Source organism: Leptopilina heterotoma, unplaced genomic scaffold (assembly GCF_015476425.1).
Source record: "Leptopilina heterotoma isolate Lh14 unplaced genomic scaffold, ASM1547642v1 Lhet_57, whole genome shotgun sequence".
NCBI classification, from domain to species: Eukaryota; Metazoa; Arthropoda; class Insecta; order Hymenoptera; family Figitidae; genus Leptopilina; species Leptopilina heterotoma.
This window is the reverse complement of record NW_025111127.1, coordinates 1,744,143-1,771,861: the sequence shown is the minus strand read 5'-3', so window position 1 is coordinate 1,771,861 and position 27,719 is coordinate 1,744,143. Positions and strand designations below refer to the sequence as shown.

Here is a 27,719-nt window from a genome sequence, read left to right as displayed (position 1 = left end):
TATTATTTCGGACAGAATTTAAATTATCTTGAAGAGTGTTAGTATGAGTTTCATTTTCAATTTGACATTCAATTTCATTTGAATAAGGTTTCAAAAAAGATGTTATTGGATTCAGTTTCTTGATAGATGCTTCTATTTCACTCCTTAGTTTTCTTTTCTTTGCACCGCTCGGATTAATAAAACAGATAAATTTGTAAAGATAAAGGAAATATTTTAAAAACTAAACTGTTTTTATGTTACAAAGTTGCATTAGTTAAAATGCAGAAGTTTTAAGTTATAAAATTCTTGTTTTAAAATCATCACAATAGACACGGAAATCTATTGTTAAAAAAAGGTGCGTAGCGATTTGGTCATTGTGACTGAGTTGAGTCGAGTGGGCAAAAAAGGCATTGTTCTGAAGGTTTATGATTGTTTAAACAAAAATTTTATTACTTGAAACTTGATCAATTTAACTAATGGAAGTTTATAATTTAAAAATCTAGAATCTGTGATATTTCATGTTTCCAAATATCTAAAATTTATTCTTAAAACCTTAATTTTGAAGAAATTATAAGCTATCTCGTGAACTATAACTGATATGTAAAAACTGATATCATTTTTGAATTTTAAGCCAAGAGAGTATAAGGTATACGTAAAACAGTCTTCAAAATAATCTGAGTTTATAAACATTATATATGATGTTGAAATAAACAAAAATGATTTTAAACATTAAAAAAGGCATAATGGTTTTTCGATTTTATACCTAAGTTATAAAAGGCATGACGACCTTTTTACATAAAGGAACACAAGAATACATCCCCAAAAAAGATTTTTTGCTATGCTATAAAAAAATTCGGTGGCAGTCATAAAAGTTTTCATGATTTTTGGCAGTATTTTGAAGGGTTCTATGTCTTTTTCATGTTTTTGAGCTGCAATTGCAAGAAAAACTGCTCAAAAACACCAGAAATTCTGATTATTTTTCTGATGTTTTGTCATTATTTTTTTAGTAGGGAAGAGGCGTGTTGACATTGCTTATTCTAATTCCCCAAATTCTGACCAACTTTCAAAAATTTCCAAATTTGATTTGTAATTCAATTATTTTCACCATAGAATTTACTGTTTCAGGAGAACGATTTCCCGCATTCCTCGGAATTCTATCCTGGTCAAAGTTTATGGGGACCTGTTCACTGTCTTGAAGACGCGCAATGGATTCAATGCACAAAAGAAATGAAAGCGAAACGTAAATCAAAGCCACAAAGAATTACAAAAGTAATTGTTGAAAAAGTGGAAACAGATTGGGTAGGTGTACATTGGCAGTGTAGGGCATATTCAAAAGACGGAGTATGGTCGGATCAAGCTCAACCAAAATTCGTAGTAGAAGGGGAAGATCTCAAGAAATTGAAATTATTAAACGTTTTCGAACCGTCAACACTTCAAATTGGTGATCGTAATTTCTATGTAATTAAAGACAACGAAAATGTTATAACACGGGAACAGTGGAGAAAACAGCAGAAAGAAAATTACCAAGTTCCTAAACACAGTCCAAGGAAAACGCGTTTCAGTGCTGCGAAATGTTTAGATGATAAAACAAAGGACAAAGATAGAGAGAAATTAAAAAATTCAACTTTAGAAATTAATTCTCAAAATCAGCGACGAGGCAATTGTACTCAAAGCAACTTGACATCAGCTCCTAGTAATGTTTTAGTACCTCCGTCACTACATCAGCGGGCTGAGAGTTCTGATGAATGGGATACGGAAGATACTGGTTCTCAGAGCGACACTACTTCGGTATTATAATAGTTTTAAATTAAAATTTTAATTTGAAAATTCCTCTATTTTTTTATCTATTTTACTAATTTATTTTTTATCTATCTCAATATAACATTTTCATTAATATATCGGTAGTTACAAGAGCTAAAGGGTTTCAATTTTTATTTAAATTACTTATAGAATATGGGGCGGTCCTGGACAATTCAACATATCATTGAAATTTACATTTTTGATTTGGCTTCAAAAAAGAGGTTCATAATTCTTTTCAAAATTCGATATCAAGCCGTTTACAAAATTCGAATTTTTACAAATTTTAGGTTCCAAGGTTTTTTAGGTCGCTGATTCCGAATTCGATATCAGATTTAAAAAATTCAAAATAGCGGATCCAATATGTCGGAATTTTTCAAATTGATGCGATTCGATCGAAATGCGTTACTCGGGGGTTTTTGGGGTCGCTGATTTCGAATTTGATATCAGATTTAAAAAATTCAAAATAGCGGATCCAATATGTCGAGCTAAAAATTTAAAAATCAACCAGATTCGATGAAAACTTTTTATTTTTACACGAAAATTTTTAAGATTAAATGTGAATTACACTCTTTGCCAAAACCAGAGCCGCTAAAGAGGACGTATTAGTACCTAATAAACTCCATTTAATTTATTTTGTCTAAATTACATCCCTTTTTAACATTCTGTAGTTTAAATAAATAATACTTTTAAAATTATGCCATTTTATTTAATTTTTATCGTTGTTGCACAACTCTCCACCTTTTTCGCCTTTTTCTGATAAGTCAAAAATCAGTGTTTTTGAAAAACAAGCAAAAAATTTGAGTCCGTTTTGAATTTTAATGAATTAATCATGCCAAAAGATATAGTAGTAGTAGTATTTTGGACCCAAAAACAAAATCCTTTGTACAAAAGGGTTACCAAAACACGATGTTTACTATCGATACGACTATGAAAAATAGATTTTTATTTTATGTAATTAGCGTAAGCATAATAATGATTAAGGAAAAAATTGATTATAATCCGGAGAAATGCAAAAATGACGATTTATTTTTTAAATTGCCAAAATTTAATAAAATATTATTTCGTTTCTTAGATATCTAGTGGCTGTTCAAGTATGTCTTCAATGGGAAGGAAGAAAAAGGGTCCAGCGTTGATGACAAAAGTTCTTAAGAAAAAAAAACTTTGTAAAGCGAGAAAAAAAGTGCCACCTCCACTTTTACTACCTGGTACTAAAATAGTTGTGGAAACGTTATCAACAAACACTAAAGCCAATGTTGTTTGGCAGGATGGATCTGTTGAATTTGGTATGATTTAAACAATTTTTAAAAATAATTTTTTGATTTCTTTAATATTTTTTATAACATTTAATAACCAATTATTTCTTAAATATTTAATACAATATTTTTTTAATTAACCCTTTAATGCTAGGAAGGATAGAAATAAAAACTGATTTTATATTTACATAAGTAAACATAAATTTTTAATTAAGGTAAAAATAACACAAACATGACCTTAAAATGATTCTTCAAAAGGCGTCATATATAATATATATGTATAACTAAATTATAAATATTTAGTAAAATTTAGAAGTATACATATTGTTCATTAATTTAAAATTTAATTGTTCTGCAGGAATTCCTTCAACCCAATTGTATCCAATTCACCATTTAGACGATAAAGAATTCTTCCCTGGAGATTTTGTTGTTGATCAGAAGGAAGAATCAAGAATGTATGGAGTGGTTCAAAGTGTTGATCATCAAGGACGAACTGCAAATATTAAATGGTTTAGAACTTATACTTCTAGTCAAAGTCCACAGTGAGTAAAATTTATCAATGTACAAATGAATCATGTTTCAATAAAATATTTTAATTAGTTCATTTTTACTATTTTGTCTTTTGTTCGTCAATTCAGAAACAGTATTATTATATTAACATTTTTCTAAATGAATAAATTCAACTGCAAGTTTTAATTTAGTGCAATTTGAAAAATTAATTCTAAACTTATTTTTTAAAGGCCAATATTTATAGAAGAGCGAGAAGTGAGTGTTTACGATCTGAAGGATCATCCAGATTTTCAATACAGACCTGGTACACGAGTGATTCGGATAGCCAATTTTGAAGGAGAGGATGCGAATTGTACAGCAGGTCAAGTATTAGATAATTATCCGGAGGGAAGAGTAAAAGTGTGGTGGATTGACAGTCACATCAGCATGTGCTGGCCCCAGGATCTTTATAAGGTAGGAGAATATGACAGCGACGAGGGAGAGTGGGACGATGTATCTTCTGATGCTTCTTGGGAAACTGAGCTTGAAGATTGTTTCATTGCCGACACTGATTCAACTGAGCAAACGGAGAATATTAAACCAAAGTTAGCAGCTCATATAGAAAAAGCCCGAAAAGCAATGTCCAGACTGGAGGAAATATTCACCCAAAATCCATCATTGCAAACGACTGAGGTAATGAGAAAATTACTCGAAGTCTACAAGGATTGTCGATACATGGATAAATTAATGGGAACTTCTTTCTTTCATGAAAGTCACTTCCAGGGATTACTCGAGAGAGTTCGTGAGCGAGGGCGAGCCAATGTTGCTCAAAGAATGGCCGATCAAGTAACCAGACTATTTACTCATCAACCAGTGGGTTCCGAAGAAGAAATTAATCCAAATTTACATAGTGAAAGTGCTCAAGATGTGTCTGAAAATGCAATCGTGAAAATTAATAATGAATCAATCGAATCTTTCGAAGGTGATGAGAAGAAGGAATGTCAAGAACACGGGGATATAAAAAATCTCTTTATTAATGTTAATCCAAATCCTGAGGACTCGGGATTATTCTCGGCGGACAATTCAAAGAAGGAGTCAGGCTCCAGCGAGTCGAGTGGGGAATTTCTGCTCAGTGAAGATGCCAATCGTACACTTTTTGCCAGGGAAAATATTGACTCTGAGAAAGTTGGTGTACAAGAACTAAAATCTCAAGAACCTATTAATTACTATCTTGGAAGTTCACATGTTTGTGTGAAACTATGCACGTTGATAAAAGCGCAATTAGTCCTAGCTCACGCGGAAGTCACGAAAAGATTCGGTCTATCAAAAATTTCATTGTCAGACGCTACGAAAAACTCGTCACCAGCTAATATCCCCCAAAAGGAGGAAGAGAAGAATTTGAAACCTGTTTTGATCGAAGAAACATTAGACACTTCGGTTGAGATTCCTCCACTGATTTATACTGAAGGTGAAGGTTTTACGATCGATGAAACAGCTCCTGATTGTCATAAATTTAAACTCACCATGTTCCAACCAACAGATCCAAGCAATTTCTTTAGAACTGTTTCTAAGGAAATCAAGCTATTAAAGAGTTCACTTCCGCCAGGAATATGGGTAAAGGGATTTGAAGATAGGATTGATCTTTATTCAGTTATGTTCCGAGGTCCAGAAAAAACTCCTTATGAAGATGGACTTTTTCTCTTTGACTTTCAATTATCCGCTGATTATCCAGTTGCGCCTCCATTGTGCCATTATATTTCCTATTGCAGTGACAGGTTAAATCCCAATCTGTACGAGGACGGAAAAGTGTGTATTAGTTTATTAGGAACATGGGCTGGTCGTGGAACAGAAGTCTGGACAAGTTCGTCGACTCTTTTGCAAGTAATCGTTTCAATTCAAGGTCTTATCCTTGTGCCGGAGCCTTATTTCAACGAAGCTGGCTTCGAGAAACAAAGAGGATCACAACAAGGACGTGAAAATTCGAGAATGTATAATGAAATGGCTGTGTTAAAACTGGTGCAAGCACAAACTAAACTTTTGCAACATCCGCCGCCTATTTTTAATGATATTATTGTCGAGCATTTCAAACGTCATGCCGAGAAACTTGTCGAGAGGTTGGATTGTTGGATGGAAATTTCTGAACATCACAATAATCAACACCCATTATCTCCTTGTACTCCAACGAAGTTCAAAGAAATCGCTGAAGTTGGTGAGTAATGTTTTTATCTTAAAGTTATTTATAACATTTTACATTATCAACGAAAATATTTTGAATGATTAGTTAATGAATAATTCGGCCGTATTGAGAGTGCAGACCCTAGTGTGCCTTGCGCCCCGATGATAAATTTCCCATAATGAATTTAAAAATGAAATTTAATAAAAGCACTTGAGTATGTTTGTAAGAAGTTTGTTTTAAAAGCCTTCGGAAAATTTTAAGTAAGATTTAAAGAATTAATATGATCTTGACTCGGAGTGATCGTTCAACTCAGTGTTTTATATTTTAACTAAGACGGCCGAGTGATAAAGTCAAATACTTATTAGTTTAATTTTGTTTTTAAAGTTAAAGTACGTTTTAATGAATTTTAATTTTTTAATTTGTTTAAAAAATTATTTTTGATTATTGACAATTATTTTGTTATTGGCAATTTTTTTTATTTGCTAAATTTTTAGCGGTCCTGTGATATTCCAATGAGCAAATAGGGTAAGTGTGGGTATTCCTGCGAGTGACACAATTATTGCGATTTTTAAAAAATTATTATTTTCATTTTGAAATATACGCCTAATTTTTTCAAAATAATTACAAAAATTATTTTGAATCTTACTTGATAGAATAGCTCATAAAAATGTACATTCCGACAATTATTAATTTATTTATTTAAATTTGAAATATCCCAGTAATAAGGGATGAATTAAAGTGGATTGGTACTTTTATGCCCTTAAATTCCAAACCAATTCAGTCTTTGTCCGCAATCTTAATGAATTCCTTTTCTATTGTTAAGTTGATAATTTCTATCCAATTCAATTCTCTGTAACCACGTGACCAGAGTCTGAATTCACTTTAATGCCGTTTAAGGGAATAATTTGTTGTGGAGTTATGCCTTTTAATTAACATTGAATTCTTTAAAGGGCATTAAAGGGGTTTCAAATTATGGTCACGTGGTTACAGAGAATTGAATTGGATAGAAATTATCAATTTAACAATAGAAAAGGAATTCATTAAGATTGCGGACAAAAACGGAATTGGTTTGGAATTTAAGAGCATAAAAGTGCCAATCCACTTTAATTCACCCCTTATTACTGGGATATTATGACATAATTCTGTGAAATTATCAAATATGGCAGTCATGAATACATATTAAAATCCGTTGATATTTCCAATATTCACTATAGTATACACGTTTCAGTGTTACTAATCAAAGAAGTACACTTTATTATTTGAAAAATATATTAATTTACCCATCTATTATTGATTTTCAATTAATAATACTTAAAACTATATTAGTAGCAGAATTTTTACTGCATGTTAGTATTATTGCGATTTTTAAATACGTTTACTGCGCAACGCATACTAAACATAACCTCTTTTTTGACAACCAGCGCGCTATGAACAATAATACATGTGTTGACAATTAGTTTTTAATTTACTTTTTTAAATACAAATAAGTAACGAAATTTGATTGAGTTTAATGATTTGAAAATATAATAATTGAACTTTAATTTGTAATTGAAAAAACTGCATTTCATTTTTTCGTAAACTTAGACGAGCTTCGCAAAGTTAACCTACACTAAAAATTCGCAGAAATACCCACACTTACCCTATTTAAAGATTTAAAAAATAAGCATTTAAATAGTCAGTAAACTTTTGCGGAGTCACAGAAAATAAATCTATATTATGGATATTTGAAAATATAGAATTAAATGTTGACAACATTCTGAAAATGGGGTCGAAGTAACGAATAGAACTCAAAGGTCGAGTAGGTGAGAATATATCAAAAAATCTAGAACCTAGCCGAGAAATTTTAAAAGATAAAAGTTGAAGAATTAAGGGGGAGTCGATAGTGTTATTTAAAAGACCAAAAATAAATTTGCATTGAATAACAATTCTTCGTTGCTCAAAGGTCAGTACATTAAATTCTCGGCAAAGTTCATTGTAATCGTAATCGTAAACACTTACAGAAGGGTTTAAAGAAAGTTTATTTTCCGAATACCAGGTGCTGTGTTCATTGAAATTTTTTTGTAAAGTAACTGCATCCTCAAGGTTTTCAATTATGTGGAATAGTTTAAGGTCATCAACAAATAGGAGGTTTTGAACGTTGAGGATACAGGTTACGTCATTTATATAGAGAGCGAAGAGTGATGAACCAAGAACACTAAGAACTTGGGGCACACCGGAACTAGCAATGTGAGGTGTGGAAGCAAAACCCTCATACTGAGCAATGTTTAGTCTGTTGGTCAAATAGGATTCTAGGATGGTAATTAAATTAAGTGGTAACTCTAAATAAGAAAGTTTTTTAAAGAGAATATTATGATCCACTTTATCAAAGTTCTTCGGACCTTTATTTAGTTAATTCATAGTAAGTGATCAATTTGATATTACATGAACGGTCCGAAGAAGCGGAGGGAATGAGCATCAAGGCACTCGACTCCAAGTCTCACAGAATAGTTCCGCTAGAGGTTATAAAGCTCCCCAGCTCTCTGACAAGTTCCTCATCTGGGTTGTACACTAACTCTTCCATCGAGATCTCTCTCGGGTCCAAACCAGGGAATCTTTTATTCAAGAATCGGATAAATTTGGTCTTGATTGTTCCAAAATGGGACAATCGTAAAGAACATATATGTTCGAGACTGATTCACATCGATCCATATCCGCAGCCCAGGTTCGCGTTTTTATAAAATCTGCAGAGATGGTCCGCAGTTGCAATATGAGTTGATCTCAGTCTAGATATAATTACAATTTCCCTTCTGGGTCGTGATATATCTTTGAACCAGGGTCTGCTAGATTAAAAATTTACTTTTCTAAAATAAATATTATTAGGTTGTTCTTCTGTGTAGGGCCACAGTTTTAAAAAGATGACTTCTTTTTTAAGATCGACGGTTGGAGGATTAAAATATATGCGGTTTGAATAGCAATTTGTTAGCTTCGCAGTCATATCGAACCTTTCGTTACCTACTAGGCCCGAATGTCCAGGAACCCACAAAAAGCTTATTTTCTTGTTTGTGGAAGAGTTTGTGAAGGTATGTATATGTGTAAGAATTTTGTAAGTGGTTTCTGGAATGTTTTTATATCTTAGCCAATTAGAGATGATATTCAATGCCGAAAGCGAGTCAGATACAATAAGGACCCTTGTTAATGAGTGCGTCTCAGCGTACAATATCGCTCTAAAAATGGCATACAGTTCCGCCGTGAAAACTGAGGTACCAAACTGGAGGGGGTTTCCAAAGTGATAGTCTCGTCCCTCAATAAAAATTGCAGCTGAAGCCTCAGAAAGTTTTCTGTTGTATGAAGCGTCAGTGTAGACAACAGTGTGGTCCCGATATTTCATTTGTATATGTTCTCTGAAGAGTCTTTCAGAGAGAGGATTATTTTTGAATTTATAGCCTGTTGAGAGATCACAGTCCACCGGGGAGAAAATCGCTCTCCAATCCCAGTCGAAGTATGAAGTCCGGAAGGCCCTGTATCTATCTTGAGCTAGGGGGACCACCCTGCAGTATGTATTTAGTATTGTGTATCGTGTTTCATAATTTTTGAGTTTACGGAGTGACAGTTTCTCTTTTAGTAATTGCAATTTTGGGATCAATGGATTATCCTTCCATTTATAATTTCTCAACAAAAATGCATTGGAAAGGACTATTCTTCGGAGGGAAAGGGGAGGTTCACCTGCCTCTGCCAAGAGAATAGGAATGGAGGTAGACTTCATAAGGCCTAGGACCATATTGAGGGAAGCATTTTAAACTCTGTCTAAAATTTTTAAATTTGTTTTTGTAGAGTCAGCAGATAAGGGTGAGCTCCAGTCTAAAATCGCGCGAATTAAACCCTTATATACCATTAACGCTAAAGTTGGATTAGTTCCCCAGGTTGTTCTGGTCATGATTTTAAGGATTCCCAAAGCCCTTGTAGCTTTGTTTGCTATGTATCTTATATGTGGTAACCAATTCAATTTTCTGTCCATAATTATTCCCAGCAACTTTAGTGAGTGTTCACATTTTACGAGTGTATCCCCAACGTAAACCCACAGATTATTAAATTGAGTTCTAGACCTTGAGAACACGCAGCAGAAGTTTTTGCTAGGTAAAATCTCAAGGCCCAGATTTTCAAGCCAGGTACTGAGGGTATTTAAAACCGCAGTGGCCTCTTCAGCAACCAAGACGGGGTCAATAAATTTTACATATAAGTCATCCGCATACATAACATATCTAAAATTGATTGCTAGTATATTTCTGATTTTTCTGAGGTAGATGTTAAATAATAATGGAGAAAGATACCACAGAGTTTTCTGTCTGGGCCATTTCAGAAGGTGATCCATCTTTTTGTTGTTAAAAAAGTAATAAAATTAATAAAATATGGATTTATATTTAGAGCGATTAGTTGTCTATGCAAAATTGACGGTCGTACGTTGTTGAAGGCCCCCCTAATATCAATTGAAATGGCTAAAGTGTGAGCGGATTCCGCAAAACCTCCCAGAATGTCAGCCTCAAAGGTGGACACACAGTCTATTGAGGATCTCTCCCTCCTAAAGCCAAACTGGTATTTAGGAATAGCTCGAGATGTCTCAACTTCATGCTCCAACCTCCGCTGGACTAACCCCTCGAATATTTTGCAGAAGACGGATGTGAGGGCAATAGGACGAAATCCCCTTCCACCAGGTTTAGAAATTGGAATGACCATAGTCTCCTGCCAGTCCTCCGGGAAGGATGAAAATAATAACATTCTATTATACATATATTAAAAGAAGAAACTCCAAAGAAATAGAACCTAGTTTTTTAATTACTTCACCAGTGATTCTATCCTGTCCCGGAGCAGAGTCAGGTTTGCAAGATGTTAGGACAGCGTCAAATTAATTTTTTGTGAAAGAGGAGAAATCTTCCGTGTAAATGTGTGATGTAGTGTAGGAACTCCAAATCCAGGGCGCGAAGCGAAATAAACCTTTAAAAATACTGACTTTACTGACTTAAGACTAGAAATTACTGACCAATCATCACATAATCGCAAGCAACAAAATCGTCTTGTAGACGGAATTTTTCTAAAAACTTTTTTTACATTTTTTGTGTTTTTAAGTTGTAAAAAGATGTATTACATTATAATGTAATAAATATTTTTTAGGCAATTACAATATTGATCTATACATATTTGCATCTAAGCGGATTTATTGTCTAAAAAATAATTTATGCAAAATTTAACATTTAGCCCCAGTCTCCCCTATATTTATTATAATAAAAATCGCATATGGTATTTAAAATAGAAAGAAAAAGAATAACTCAGAGGAAAATATTTACACGACAAATATAATATGAACAAGTACAAAAGAAAAAATATAATTAATTGAAAATTGGGAAGAAAAAGTAACAGAAGTATGAAATGGCAGAGAATTTGACAGGAAAATGGTCAACGAAAGCGCTAGTAAACATCAAGAGAGTTTAAAAAATTATTTTTAAAAAAATTCTGTTATCAATCTTGATTTTTTTCTGAAACTTCTTTTTCTACCGTCGAAAAGTAGAATTTACGGACTTTCACATAAAATTACTGACTTTTACGGACCTGAAAAAAATTTACTGACTTTTACGGAAAATACTGACTTACCAAGGTAAGTCAGTATTTTCCGCCTTGCAAATCTGTGGGTGGTATATCCTCTCTAAGAAGAAGAAGAATCCTCTCTAATAAGGTCATTTTTGAATTTAGTCATGTCAGAATGTGTAGGGTCTGTGGTGATGTTAGTGTACCTTGATTCCGATCTAGAGGATAATGCTTTTATTGTTCTCCACAGCACCTGTGTTCCACGTGCTGGGGAGATAGTTTGAGAGATTTAATTGCTTTTACAACGACAATGTTATCAAAAAGGAGGTTCAAGGATGAGCCAGGCTAGGCGGTTGTAAACTGTCATGCGGTGTGGTAGAAAAAGGTAGAGAGGACGAGTTATAGACGGATGCGTAATAAGAGTCGAACTGTTCAACTATATTTTTGAAACAGTCAATAGTGGAGTCATTAAAGGTCATGGTTAGAGGGATTCTAGTTGTAGTTTTAGATGTATTCATATTTCGCCAAAAGGATTTACGATTAGAATGTAATAGTGACTGTAAATGAAGTTAGTAATTTTGGTCATTTATTGTATGTCGTTACTAGAATCGCAGTCTGCGGTCAAATAAATAATTGACAAGAAATCATTGTAGAGTGCAAGGTAGTCGCCGCTTTGAAAATTAAAGCAAGGAATTTCAGAAGATACGGGAGGGGCTAAATTGGGGGAGTGAGGTGTTTAAAGTTTTTGGGAAGTTGATTAAAAGGGGGGGGGTGATATTTGTCAGGAGGAACAAGTGGGTGAAAAGCTTCAGACACGGATATGGGAAATAAAAGAAACGAGATCCAAAACATTATTGAAAAAATTGACTGTTGTAGATTGAGCATAAGAGATAGTTTTAAAAATCTGTAATTAATTTTTCAATAGAAGAATCATAAATTGTCTGAAGTGCGTAACAGATGCTGGAGAATTTTTAATGCTGGAGAATATATATATATGTAAGAATAATAATTAAAGATTTTTAATGAGGTAGTTGTATTTTTACCGAGACAAAATTCACCAATCGGCGCAAAGAAGCATCTAGTAAAATATTTAATGTAATAGATCTGATAGATTTTGAAATTGATAATAGTACACCCCCACCACGACGATCATTCCTTTCATTACGATAAACATTAAATAATTCAGCAGGGAAAATTGGTTCTGTATTAATGACTTTGTTGAATAATGTCTCTGAGAAAGCAAATAAATTGTACAAATTAAAATCTTGAAAAGAAATAACAGTAGAAAATTTTGAAATTAAACCCCGAACATTTTGGTAAGAAATATTTAAAGAGTCTTCATGAATGTATGTGGAGTTCAAGGTGTCGTAATGACGATTTTCGGAATCTCATTGATGTGCAGAATTTTTAGATTGGTTTATCCTTGGTCGATTCGATTCTGGAGAGAAAACTTAAATTTCAGATACACTGCAAAAATAGGTGTCTTTTTTGATATCTTAAAATAAGATGTAAGATGGAAAAATGGTATCTTACATCTTAAAATAAGATGTTTTCTAAAGCATCTTACTGATATTTAAGATGCTTTATACGTTTTAGCAGTGATGAAGATATTTCTTCCGTCTTAGAAAAGTAAGATACTTTGGTAAGTTCTTTAAAGTATCTTAAATTAAAATGTTTCTGTTGCAATAAGATGTTTAGCGATAATAGTTACTTGAGAATCGTAAGATGCGCCATAAGTGTAAGTTACTAAAAACTAAGATACATAAAGTGTTTTCCATAAGAGCCCATAGTTAACCTCAAAAACTTTTTGCCCCAAAAATACACAGAAAATGTGTACGAAGATACTTTTAACATCTTAAATTAAGATGTTTCAAGTAACTAAAAAGTGTCTACCAAAACATCTTAGAAATGACTACCAAAACATCTTAAATTAAGATACTTCTTTTTGCAGTGTAGTCGTCTTCTTGTTTGTGTGTCCGGTCTATTGCTAAAATATTTTTTTTGTAAAGTGGTGACGATTTCAACTGTTGGCGTACATTTCTCTCCGATGTAAGAATCAAAGCGGCAATCTCAATTTTAAATTATTTTATACAACTCAGGCGTATTATGGCCACTTTATCTACCTGTACAGGCGCGTACTAAGTTCCCCCTTATAACCCAGCAGTCAATAAAGTAACCATTATAGCCCTAGGGAGATAAAGGGTACATTATTGACCGCTCACAGGTCAATAAATTACCCTTTATCTCCCTAGGGCAATAATGGTTACTTTATTGACCAGCTGGGTTATATGGGAGAACTTAGCATGCACCGGTTCATGTAGCATAGAGTAACCATAATACGTCTTTGTTGTATAAAGTAAAGTATGCAACAAGGGAGGTAACCTCGTTTATGACTGAGCACAATATTGAAAAACTCGTCTTCGCACTCGCTTCGCTCGTGCTACGACTCGTTTTTCAATATTGTGCTCGTTACATAAACTCGAACTTACCTCCCTTGTTGCATAATGTACTATAAACTATTCAATTGAACAAATTGATCTTCAGTAAGAATGGCAAATAGCAGATCATTAACGGATTTATTATCCTGAACAGGGTCGAAGGTATCGTTGGATGCAGCTTCAGATAATCCAAAAATAACAACATTAGATTTAGCTTTCATGCGTAGTTCAACACTGAGATCGATTGCAGACCCTCTGTCAATAGAGTGATTATTATCCGCGTTAGAAGATGAGTTAGAGACTTGAGATTAAGATGAAGGGGAGTTGTTAACTCGGGGTGAAGAAGTATACTTGCAATTTCGGTGGGGGAGTCTTAAACTACACCTATGTGATTTACCTCTGTCCCAGATGATTTGGTATCCAGGTCTGAGAATACTCAATATTCAATAAGAAATTCTCTCCATTTTCGTTCAAATTTGTAAATGGAATACTCATGTGCAGAGGCGGTATGTTTGCCCGAGCAGTTAGAACAGTGTGAAGTGTGATTGCGTTTAGGGCATTTTTTCTGCTCATGGGGGTCCTCGCAGAATTCGCAAGAGAAATGCGTCAATCGTTGGCACTTATGACAGCGCTTAGGGGGAGGAACACATAAGATGAATTTGAAGATGGCTCTAGAAATGAGGATCGAGTCAGGAATGGAAACGCCAAAGAAGACAAATTCGACCAGCCCGGATAACTCTTTCGGAATCAAAGCCCTTCTGCGGATCGAGATGATCCTCTCTAACGTTTCAGGCAAGAATTTGGTGCTGATGGATTGCAGAGAAAGGTCCAAATCGATCTCGTGGGCTAAAGCCTTGCGACTAACTTAAAAAAGTCGTCCGCCATTTTGAATTTTGAAAAACTAACATCAGATTCGTAATCAGCGACCTCAAAAACCCTTAAGTACAGAGTATGACGAAAATCGCATCACTTAAAAAAAGTCGGGCCTTAACCCTTTGCGGCATGTATAACATTATAACATTAATTTAAAAATCACAAATGCTTATAAGGGTTTTCAGGGTCGCTGATTACGAATCTGAAGTCCGTTTTCCAAAATTCAAGATGGCGGATCCAATATGGCGGACGAATTTTTTTAGAATTGATCGAAATAGCTTGAAAGTCGTTACTCGGGGGTTATCGGGGTCGCTGTTCACGAATCTGAAGTCCGTTTTTCAAAATTCAAGATGGCGGATCCAATATGGCGGACGAATTTTTTTTAGAATTGATCGAAATCGCTTGAAAATAGTTACTCGGGGGTTTTTGGGGTCGCTAATTACGAATCTGAAGTCTTTTCCAAAATTCAAAATGGTGGATCCAATATGGCGGACGAATTTTTTTTAGAATTGATCGAAATAGCTTGAAAGTCGTTACTCGGGGGTTTTCGGGGTCGCTGATTACGAATCTGAAATTACTTTCAATAAATAAACGTTAAATTATTAAATAATTGTACCGTCGGCATTTTCGTTACCCAATGTACACCGCGGGGAGGTTGCACGATCGGGATTTGTACATCGTTTAGCCCTGAAAAGGGCAGTTTGGTAAATACTGTTCAAAACTTTATAATAATCAAATTGAGCTGTTTATTTCCTAATAAAATTAACTAATTAATTAAAATTAGCGGATTTTAATTGCTATAATAAAGTTTTTGATGTCTCTTGCTTTGAACAAGTGAATTTTTTTTTCAGCAGTGGTAAGCAGCGAAGCAATTTCTTGTGGGAAACAGGCAGACTGGTACATTGCAAGTTTTACACATCCATGATGTTCGCTTTTGGTCGGCTTTAGTACTGCAATGAGCGCAGCGTCTAGGTCAAGCGATAATTTTAGGCATATGAGCTGATTGACTTTTTCTTTTTTCCTCTGACACTTTTGGTTTGTAAGAAGAGATTGTACTTAATTTACGTTTCTTCCTAGTTGAACTTGGTAGTTTGTGTCCTACCAATTCATCTACTAAACGTAGCGTAAAAAAGACAAGTTCTAATTCAGCATTATTTGACTGACCGCATACCTACGGTGATGGTAACAAACAATAAACAAAATACTATCCATAGTTTGACGAAACAAATGACAAGCACAAAAAAGACAAGTTATAAATCAGCAATATTTGACTAAACGCATATTTACGTTGATTATAACAAACAATAAACAAAACACTGTTAAAAGTTCAAAGAAACTAAAATACTAACTGGACTAAAGCAAATGAATTTTACTGAAAGCGAATTGCTTCGCTGCTTACCACTGCTGAAAATAAAATTTAATTGTTCAAAGCAAGACACATCAAAACTTTATAATAGCAATTAAAATCCGCTGATTTTAATTAATTAGTTAATTTTATTAGGAAATAAACAGCTCAATTTGATTATTATAAAGTTTTGAACAGTATTTACCAAACTGCCCTTTTCAGGGCTAAACGATGTACAAATCCCGATCGTGCAACCTCCCCGCGGTGTACATCAGGTAACGCAAATGCCGACGGTACAATTATTTAATAATTTAATGTTTATTTATTGAAAGTAATTTCAGATTCGTAATCAGCGAGCTCGAAAACCCCCGAGTAACGACTTTCAAGCGATTTCGATCAATTCTAAAAAATTCGTCCGCCATATTGGATCCGCCATCTTGAATTTTTAAGAACGGACTTCAGAGTCGTGATCAGCGACCCCGAAAACCCCCAAGTAACTATTTTCAAGCAAATCAAATCACTTTTTAAAAAATATGTCCGCCATATTGGATTCGCCATTTTGAATTTTGGGAAACGGACTTCAGATTTGTAATCAGCGACCCCGAAAACCCCCGAGTAACGACTTTCAAGCGATTTCGATCAATTCTAAAAAATTCGTCCGCCATATTGGATCTGCCATCTTGAATTTTTAAGAACGGACTTCAGATTCGTGATCAGCGACCCCGAAAACCCCCAAGTAACTATTTTCAAGCAAATCAAATCACTTTTTAAAAAATATGTCCGCCATATTGGATTCGCCATTTTGAATTTTGGGAAACGGACTTCAGATTCGTAATCAGCGACCCCGAAAACCCCCAAGTAACTATTTTCAAGCAAATCAAATCACTTTTTAAAAAATATGTCCGCCATATTGGATTCGCCATTTTGAATTTTGGGAAACGGACTTCAGATTCGTAATCAGCGATCCCAAAAACCCCCGAGTGAAGACTTTCAATCAATGTCGATTGAATTTAAAAAAAAATTTTTTTGTTCTTTAATTTATTTATTTATAGTTGTTTATAATTTCACGTAACCTCATTCGCTATCAATTTTTCGACATTTAACAATGTTTTGATTATTAATAAACAAAGATTTTTGAATTTTACTTCAAAAAGACTGTATATAAACAGATATTTTCACAATATAAAAGCTGGTAATCTGGGTTACCACTATGCCGCAAAGGGTTAAAGGGTTAAAAGGACGTCATTTTCGTTTTTTTAAATTTTTTCAATTTCATCACATACGTCCACTAGGCATTAATGTTTACCAAGGAATAAATTTTGTTTTTTTTATTTTAGACTGCCAGGAGCGGCTCTATGGGGGGCACTGCAAACTCTTACAAATTAGAGATCGCCATTTTTGTCGCCCTCTACGAATCGTAAATAACAGTTAAAAAACTAAACAATTTTTTCTTTTTGTACACGGAAAAAAAAATCAGCCTAATAATGCATGGAGTCTATTGGTTCGATTTTTACATGAGCCCATTTTGCAAATATCACACAGGAGTTTACTAAAAATGCATGGCTTTTGTGACTTTTGCCACAGCACCATGCGAAAATAGGATGGATTCCAAGCTAATCACGCATGGTAGTGTGCGTGCAATATACACAACAGACGCTCATGTGTTTTTAGCCTAGTATTTTTTTCCGTGTAGTTTTTATATTGTACTTTAAGGTGCAAAAATTGTTTTTAATATTTTAAATAAAGTGACTGTGAAAAAAAAGTAGGACCCATTTTTTGCCTTCGCAAACGCAAGTACGCCTTAAACCTAATCGCGAAATTCGGGATACAAGTCGAAAGAAAAAACAGACCTTTTAAAAACTCGAGCTGAACCCTTTCAATTATTTCCAAATGACAGAGGGCCCAAACCAAGCATCCGTAGGAGAACACACTGGCCGCAAAACACTGAAACAGCTTTATGCTATTCCATACACTGAGAGAAAAAACCGCCAAAGTGTCGCCGTCTACTCATGCAAATTTGACAGTGTTCAGCAGTGTTGAGAAACACTATGGCATGCAAAGACGACTGTGTGAACACTGCAGTTTCAGCATGACTTTCCTGCTATTTCTACAGTTTTATAATGCTAAAACTGCAGTGTTTCCATGCTAAAACAGCAGTTTTCGCTTGGCGGTGCAACTCCTGCTAAAATAGCATCACTTTACCGCTGAAACGGCGGATTTTTTCTCTCAGTGTACGTTTATGTAACATTTACGATAAAATAGAAAAGAAGTGTTTTTACAAGTTGTAACTTGATTTGTAGAAAACTAAAGAAACTTGACTCTCTCTTTATTTTACTGATTCTTACAATCGAACTTACATATAAATTTAAATACCACTGCATTAGAGTTTTTTTTGCCTTGTTTATTTAATAATATTTGCTTGTTTTAAAATTTTTTTGTTCTATTTCAGATGAATCAATTTTGCCTGAATTCCCTCTGATACCGGCTTCGAGAGGTTTCTGCATCACTCTTAGGAAAACTTTAGTAACATTTAAACGTACTCTTATAAAAGAAGATGTAGTCAAATTACCTAACCTACCAGAAGTGGATGATTCTCTTATTTTTACTCAAGAAAATGAAAATTCTCCGCAAAATCAATCGACAAACACTGATTTTTATAATAGGAGTGAGATGGAAGAAACTGATTCTCACTTGACGTCATACATTCAACAGCAAGCAGATGTTGTAGATTCTCTTTCATCTACGGGTAGTCTAACGTCTATTACGAACGAGACGAAAAAAAATTCATCTAAGCAAAATTCTAGCTAGCCTCAAGGTAAATTTAAGCACCTACTATGCGAAAATAATTTGGCGTTCATTTTAATATTACATATTAAATTAACTGTAATATAACAATTTTTCAATTCTTATTCACGTACATTTAAAATATATCAAATTTTAAGAAACTTATTTTCAAACATTTAATTAAATTAACACAAATTAATTTAATTAATTTAAAGAAATGGAACTTTGAGTTGTAAATCACATGAAACGAAAGTATTGCTTAAAAATAGAGTAAAAAGAAAACAAAAGATACTGAAAACGATTTATTATGTAAATTCAAGTCTGCTTTGACCGTTTGTTGGTAAAAGTAACAAGTTTAGCAATATTTATTTTGTAACCTAAATCAACGCCGAAAACACCATGTGCATTTAATTTCTTGTAATTATCATTGAAAAACAATTGCTAGTCGAATAAGTGCGACAACTTTCTTATAATCCTCCCCCATCCTTTTCTCCTCGCAAATTTACAATAGCAACGAGTATTAAGATTAACAATAATAGTAAGTAACTTATAAACGCATTTTAAAATAATGCAGAGTGTCGCGTGATTTTCAAGTCTTATGCTTATATTTCGATTACACTGAACTTTTTATGCCATCCATTATTAACATATTATGGAGAAAGATATGAAAAATTCTATTCAAGTGGCTTTAGAAGTTATAGGGCGTAGACTAGAAAAATTCGTTATACAGATTGACCTATCAAGAAAGAGTTTAAAGTTATTAGTTATTCATAGATATATAAATAAATAATAGATATAAGTAAATATATACATAGTTGAGTGAGTCTTGAAAATGAAATTTTTGAATTTTTGTTCATTCCTCACAGCCTCTAAACTCATGAATTCTTGAATGTATTTTGTGATGCTTTTTCATCGATCTATTATAAATTCATTCAAAATACAGTTTTTTCATTTATAAAATTTTTCATTTCATGACATTCATGTTCGTTCATGTTCATAATGTTTGAAAATTCATGGGAATGAAGGCGCCATTAGATAAGCGTTTTTCAATTTGTAAGAACAGGAGAGGTGGTATCTATCCACGAAACCAAACGATTTAATAATATAAATACAATTTAAATTTAAAGTTATTCACGTTTGCAGGTGCAGAGTTATGTTTCTATATCGCTATAAATTGTATTTATTTTTAAGGAAACGCAGTTTTACAATGTCTTAATTTATTTATTTCTTCAAAAGAAATAAGTTCATTAAAAAATGGAATTAAATTTCCGCTGAAAGTACAATATGAAAAAGATTTATTTTTTGTTACTGAAAAGTGCATTTAATTCTTTTCAAATTTTTGACAATTACCTTTAATTATTATTCAAAAATGAATTTAATTATATAAGTAATTACATGTATTTATAATAGGGTGGTCCTTTTTTTGCAGAAGTTGCAATTTTTAAGCTTCCACAAAAAAATTTACTTTTCAGTGTCAAAAAAATTAGATACGTTTGAGGACAGACTATTTGATAAATATTAACTTTGTAGGCACTACAAAGGGTTTTACATGATTTTGTTCTGTACTGAAAACAGTATTATTCATGAATGGTAGAAAAGGGAGAAAATAAATACCCAAGTAGCACGGTGTATTACCTGATTATCATCACAGAACTCAAAATAGGAAAATAAAGAAAAGCTGTATATGGGGCATTCTCCGTGAAATTTTCACTCAAAATTTTTTTTTGATTGAAACAATTTTTTTCAAATTCTATATGAAAAATAAGTAAATACGTGTATTTTTATTTTTTTATTTGATCAAAATTATGAAAGTTATGGTTTTTTTTAGATTTAACGTTTTCAGATGCAGAGGACTTTTGAAACACTTTTTTCTCTGTTATACCAAAAGATAAAAAATTATATAATATATGGACATTATTTATTTTTTCATGAATATTTCAAATATGTAATAAAAAATAACATTAATAAAGCGAAAACATTAAATAAATTAAAATTTCGTCTAAAATGTGACTTTTCTCAAAAGCGAAGTAATTGATTTTCGATTTTTTTCTTTCATTACAACCACTGACAAATAAAGAAATTTTTCCCACTTATGCCAAAGTGGTGTTCCTTAGGGTTCAAATTATATTTAAAAATATGTCAGTCGTTGCACAGAATATTATTCGACTTTTACACTTTTTAAAAAATTAACCTTCAAAAACAAAAGAAAACGAATGTTTTGTGGTTAATTTTTCAATTTCCTTCTCTAAAATCTGTGTAACGACTGACATAATTTTAAATATAATTTGAACCCTAAAGAACACCACTTTAGCATAAGTGGAAAAAATTTCTTTATTTGTCAGTGGTTGTAATGAAAGAAAAAAATCGAAAATCAATTACTTCGCTTTTGAGAAAAGTCACATTTTAGACGAAATTTTAATTTATCTAATGTTTTCGCTTTATTAATGTTATTTTTTATTACATATTTGAAATATTCATGAAAAAATAAATAATTTCCATATATTATATAATTTTTTATCTTTTGGTATAACAGAGAAAAAAGTGTTTCAAAAGTCCTCTGCATCTGAAAACGTTAAATCTAAAAAAAACCATAACTTTCATAATTTTGATCAAATAAAAAAATAAAAATACACGTATTTACTTATTTTTCATATAGAATTCGAAAAAAATTGTTTCAATCAAAAAAAAATTTTGAGTTAAAATTTCACGGAGAATGCCCCATATAGAGACTATGCATTGCTCACGATATATTTGTCTACTGATTACAGACGTAATCTTTATTATTATAAACATTTTCCAACAACTTTCATTAAAAATTATTCAAAAATCCATTAACCAGATACCGGAAAATGTTGTATTGTAAAACTGTGAAGTCATAATGGCTCAAATGCCATTATGCATTATGCACGGCACCCTGGAGCAAAATTTCAACCCTCAAATTGCTTCAAAAATTCTTGTTACAACTTGTTCGGGGTATATCACTGAACATTTTCCAAAAAAAATTTCAAAATCCGTCGGGCGTTTTTCTTTAATTTAAAGTTAAGTGATTTTATCGACAAAATTTAAAATAACTTCTTCAAAAAATTATACAAAAACATAATTTTGAATGAAATTTTCCGTAGAATCGAAATATGACAATAGCTTTCGAAGGTAAATTGAATTTTTGAATGCGCTAACATCGAATTCGTAATTAGCGACTCCAAAAACCCCCGAGTAACAAAATTTAGTCGAATTCAATAACATTTTGGTATTTTGTAATATAGTGACCAAAACTTTCAAATTTCACTTCATATTTGATGCCATATTTGGTCCGCCATCTTGAAAATTTTAATTCTACTTTACATTTCTTAACCCTTGTGTTCATACCCGGGTACCCACGACTACACATTTTTTCATTTTAGTCAAATAAATATTAAAATTTCGTCTCAGCGCTCCAGACCAACGTTACTTATGTTAAATAAAAGCAATTTCTTCATTAGAAAAAATTATTTTTTTTATGAATAAATAAAAAATTAGCAGTTACTGCACTCCAGGTTGTACCTGAGACAAATTATTTACAAATTCATTAGATTTACTTGAAATTTGTTACTCGGCGATTTTTGGGGTCTCTGATTACGATTATGATAACAGTTTTTAAATATTCAAAATGGCGTATCCAATACGGTGGACATTTTTAAAATTTCATTAGATTCACTTAAAACTTTATACTTGGGGGTTTTTGGGGTTGCTGATTACGAATCTGATGTTAATTTTACAAAATTCAAAATGACAGATCCAATATGGCGTTTTCTAATCTTCTACTTTTTTGAATTTTTAAAAACTGACATAATATTCGTAATCAGTGACTCCAGAAACCCCTGAGTATTAAGTTTCAAGTGAATTTGATAAAATTTTAAAAATGTCATCCGCCATTGGATCTGCTATTTTGAATTTTTAAAAACTAGCATCATATTCGTAATCAGAGCCTCAAAAAATCCCTGAGTAACAAATTTCAAGTGAATCTAATGAATTTTTAAATAATTTGTTTCAGGCACCCGGAGTGCAGACACAGTATATCCATACTTTAAATTAATTTTTTATTTATTTATAAAAAAAGTTTTTTTAATGAATAAATTGCTATTATTTAATATAAATAATGAAGATCTGAAGCCCTGAGACGAAAAATCCCTGGATCTGACCGGCAGATTATTTTTTATAAATTTATCGCTTTAGTGGGTACTCCGGGTGTGATACAATGTAGAATTTATTGGGTATAGACACAAGGGTTAAAAGTATACAATTTTTATGCACCTATGATTAAGAATTGAATTTTATTCACACACGTTTTATGGGTAAAAAAAATTATCAATATTGAAAAAAGGAAATTGCATAAAAATTGTATACTTTCAAGAAACGTAAAGTACATGGAGAAAAATGGAAAATTAATGATAATTAAACTTATTATGAGGAATGTAAATTTAACACTCCTCAGGTTAAGATCCAAACAGAAGAGTGTCAACTTTTTCAAGTTTGACACTCTTCATAGTAAATTTGATCATTCTTTTTTCTCAGTGTACAATTTAAAATTTCAAGATGGCGGACCGAATATGGCGTCAAATATGAAGTAAAATTTGAAAGTTTTTGTCACTATATTTCAAAATACCAAAATGTTATTGAATTCGTCTAAATTTTGTTACTCATGGGTTTTTAGGGTTGCCAATTACGAATTCGATGTTAGTTTTCAAAAATTCAAAATGACGGATCCAATATGGCGGAAAAAATTTAAAATTTATTCAATTGACTTTCAAAAGCTAATGTCATATTTCGATTCTACGGAAAATTTCATGTAAAATTATGTTTCTATATATTTTTTTGAACAAGTTATTTTAAATTCGTCGCTAAAAACACTAAATATGAAATTAAAAAAAAGCGCCCGACGGATTTTGAAACTTTTTTTGGAAAATGTTTAGTGATATACTTCGAAGAAGATGCAACAAGATTTTTGGAAGGGAAGCAAAAGTTGAGGGTTAAAATTAGTTCCAGGGTAGCGTGATTAATATTGCACTAGGATTTTATAAAAATTATTTTTACAATTATATCAGTGGCTCGTAAATGAAAACACATTATTTGCGAGAGAAATTATAGAACAAGTAACCAACAAAAATAAATAGAAAAATCTATCAAGAGTCAGACATTTTAACATTCCTTAAATATTGAATATAATATTAAATATTAAATATCACTGTAACATTCATGTAATACAACGTGATACTTGGGATGTAATATTTTCAAATCGTTTAGTTCTGTGGATTTGCCAAGGTAGACAGATGGAGATGGTAAATATATGAATAGGTGAAAGATAGGCAGATAAGTAGTTACATAAACATCACCACCAAGGGGATGCGTAACGCATTTTTGGAGGCTCCTAAAAAATAGAAAGATAGATAGATGTTGCTGTTCAAAGTAAAAACCTAATAGCTGCATTTGCCGCAAAATCGGGATTTTTTATAGCCTAAGTCATCTTCGATCTTACGGAAAATTCGATTACTAGGTTTTCCTCGAGGACAACTGAGATAGGCACATAGAAATTATAGATAGATAGATAGATTGATAGATAGAGAAATAAATATGTAGATAGATAGATAAATAGAGCAATAAATAGATTGATAAGTATATAGTTAAATAGATAGATATATAGATAGATAAATGACAACAGTGATATTGATTAGATTGAATAGTTCATTTTTAATTTTTATTCTATTTTATTTTTTAATAATCTTTGTTTTTATTTCGAATATTTGTTTATTTAATTTTCCTGTACTTATACAGTATTAAGGGGAGGTTCTCATTGCGGGAATCAAAAAAATTTATTTCTTTTTTATTGTATTTTTTGAAAGCTATATATATGTAGAATATGTGTGTATAGCGATTTTTTGATCCGAAGAATATTTTCGTTCTTATGGAGTCTTGAACTCACCGGCGTCCCGAGCACTGAATAACAAATGTCAGGCAAATCGAATCGATTTTTAAAAATTTTGCAAATCTGACCTCAGAATCGTAAAGAGTGACCCTAAATACCTATAGATATTTATCAAATACGCAAATTGAACAAAGAATTGGAAAGAATTTAATTATTGCACAAAAATGTTTCTCAAACTTTAAACGCGTTTTTCTCGAAACAAGATTTTTCAAACTGGTGGGCATCGTAGCGTCTAAACTATTTAGTCAATCAACTTCGGGTTTGCGGCTAATTAAAGGTAACTAAATTCTACTGGGGTTATACCTATAATATGGTAAAATTGTTAACAATAGAGATTTTTACAAGAGGTCAAATATAGAAAAATAATGCAAAAACGCAGTTTTTTTAAAAATGTGTCCGCCATTTTGTCATTTTGTTAACTTTTTAACTATTTTATAGGTATAACCTATTCTTTAGGATGTCATCTTTATAAAAAATTTTGAGTTTTTGTTTTAGACTAAAAATTGCGCAGTGTAGAATGCCCACCGTTTTCCATATTTAAAAAAACATTATTTTCTAGATGCGCCATATTGGCCGCCATTTTGCATTTTTTTAAAAATGAAATATATGTTTTGAAAGTTCAAGAATGTATCTTTATTTAGAAAAAAGAACTACATCGCTAAGTCATAGCCGCTCTTTGCAAAAAATTGTCAAAGTTTGTGTTTATTTTGGCCTTTGCAATGAGAACCTCCCCTTAAACCATTTATTTATCATTCATTAATCATTTCATTTTCTTCCTTGCAATCACAATTTTTATTCTATGTTTTGTATTGGAATCTTTAGGTTATTGTTATGTACGGTATTAATTTTATTTCATATTTTAGTCGTCCTTTTCATCTAATTAAGAAATTTATACTTTTATCACTGTGAATGCAATTAGAAAAAAAGGAAACAGAGTCGAAGACAAAAACATTGACTCTTTCAATTATTATTATTACGTTACATTAAATCTTTTTATTTATTTTTATATTGCTTAGTTTATTTTATTTCTTTTTAAACATCGCTTCAGAATTCGTAATTTTCTAATTGAGAAAATACTACACTGTGAGAAATCTGTTGCTCTCAGCGTATGAACAGACCTACTAAAAACGCATAGATACTACCATGTGTAAGATGCAAGAAATCTATGCTGATGTTACGTAGGTTTGTAGCACAAGCTGTGCAATTTTAGCACCGGCCTTTGCAAAATTAGGTAAAGAAGTCTATGCGAAAAGCGAAAGAGAAAGTCTCGAGCGTTAATCGTAACATATTTCTCTTCGTGTATTTTTTAAAAAGTATATTAATGTTTATTAATACTCTCGAAAATTGATACATACCTAATAATTGTCAAGTTTATATACATAACAATTTACTTAACAATTTAATTAAAATTTATTAAATACATTGTATTTGTATTCAAGAAATTTGTTCCTTTTAGAGACTTGTATGATAAAGAGGTTTTGCCAGAAGTGACTGATTATTGCTCAACGTTTTAAAATAAATATACTTTGTAGTAGTTGAATAATATTTTATAATTTTACATCTACATTTCATAACGCTAAACAATATTTTGTCACTACATGGTAAAAACTTGGAGTTAAATAAATTAAAAACTTTTTACATTAATTTTTATAATTACTAGACAATGTTATTCGTTTAGATTAAAACTTCTTAATAACAAACTTAATATTATATGATGCTATCATCATTTTAATGTCAGTACATTTTTGAAACTTTTTTTATTAAAAAAAAGAAGTTTAATAGTATTTACAAACTATACATTGCAATCCAAAATAAAAATTGCAATTTGGAAATTAACATTTTAAATTCAATTGAAAAATTCTAAATCATAATTATTGATTGCTAAACTATAGTCTAGAGGATTATATTGTTAAATATTTAAAGAATTTACTTTGAAACATTATTTGAGAATGAAGAAAATCCCAGAAGTGCATAAGTTGGGGAGCTAAATTAAAATAAATTTTATGACCTAATTAATTTTTAATTTTTGTAAACTAGACAACGTTAATTAGAAATGAATAATAATTTATTTCCTATTAACATTCTGTCCAAAGGCCAATGAATCGCTTTCAACTGGTCCTGATTGTAAATGATTTATAAGGATAAGAATGTGCATGCAGCAGTCATGTTTGAAACTAAAGAAAGTGTATAAATTAGAAGAAAAAGTAAACATGGTTTTTACCGCGAAAGTGCATTAAAGCGACGATTTGTATTAAAGAAAGCGCATTTATAATATTATAAATATAAAGACAAATTATTGTTTGTAAGCTTAAAAATAGGAAGAATATACATGAAAGGGAGGTTTAAACTTGTATGAGAGATGATAAAAAATTATATTGAGAATGAAAAAATAAGGCAAAGCCTTTAAAAAGGAGTGAAATGTAAATGCCTTGTATGTAAAGTGAACTAGATATAATTATGTTTAAAATATTACATTTAATTTCTATAATGATCAGATTCACTTTTAAGATGTCAATAATATTATTTCGTGCTTTAAAAGTTAAAAAATGAAGTTTTATTATTTCAAAAGTGTTTTAATTTCAGAAGAAAATAAATCATGATCCACTTCTATGTAACAAATGTTACATGTCCGTAACTTTTTTGTTCTTTATATAATTTGTTGTTAATAAAAATTACAATAGTTTTTTGAAGTATTGAGACATATAACCGGCTTAAGGATCGGGCGATTCTGGCGACCGCTTAGGGCGCTGCGTTGTCTTTAAAGGGACACCTACTTAAAAAAACCCACAGAATATAACACTGTCAATTCGATTCTCATTTATTATAAATAGTACATTAAGCAATAAGAATCAGTCAAACAGTCGAAACGTGGACGGGTGCTCATAGAAACGGTTTCTATGATAACCAAAGAAACTACTAGATGTTGAGTGAAAGTAAAAATTCTCAATTTGTGTGGTAATTTGCTGTATATTAATAATTAATCATTTCCGTTGGGGTTAAGATTGGTTTTAATTTTTATTTATTCTTTTTATCCTTTTAGGCCACGAAACCCTAAGATGTAGGCGCA

At 31.9% G+C, this 27,719-nt stretch overlaps 1 protein-coding gene across 1 annotated transcript in view; it reads left to right on the top strand.

The window, feature by feature from the left end:
* The window catches only part of LOC122508771 ((E3-independent) E2 ubiquitin-conjugating enzyme UBE2O), a 34,291-nt gene extending 15,145 nt beyond the window's left edge, over positions 1-19,146 (top strand). Inside the window, exons 4-8 of the mRNA XM_043622304.1 lie at positions 1,105-1,767; positions 2,852-3,062; positions 3,391-3,574; positions 3,773-5,730; positions 18,359-19,146. Of these exons, the coding sequence (XP_043478239.1) occupies positions 1,105-1,767; positions 2,852-3,062; positions 3,391-3,574; positions 3,773-5,730; positions 18,359-18,717 (3,375 nt within the window). The 3' untranslated portion in view covers positions 18,718-19,146. The remainder of the gene's footprint in view (positions 1-1,104; positions 1,768-2,851; positions 3,063-3,390; positions 3,575-3,772; positions 5,731-18,358) is intronic.
* The last annotated feature ends 8,573 nt before the right edge of the window (positions 19,147-27,719 follow it).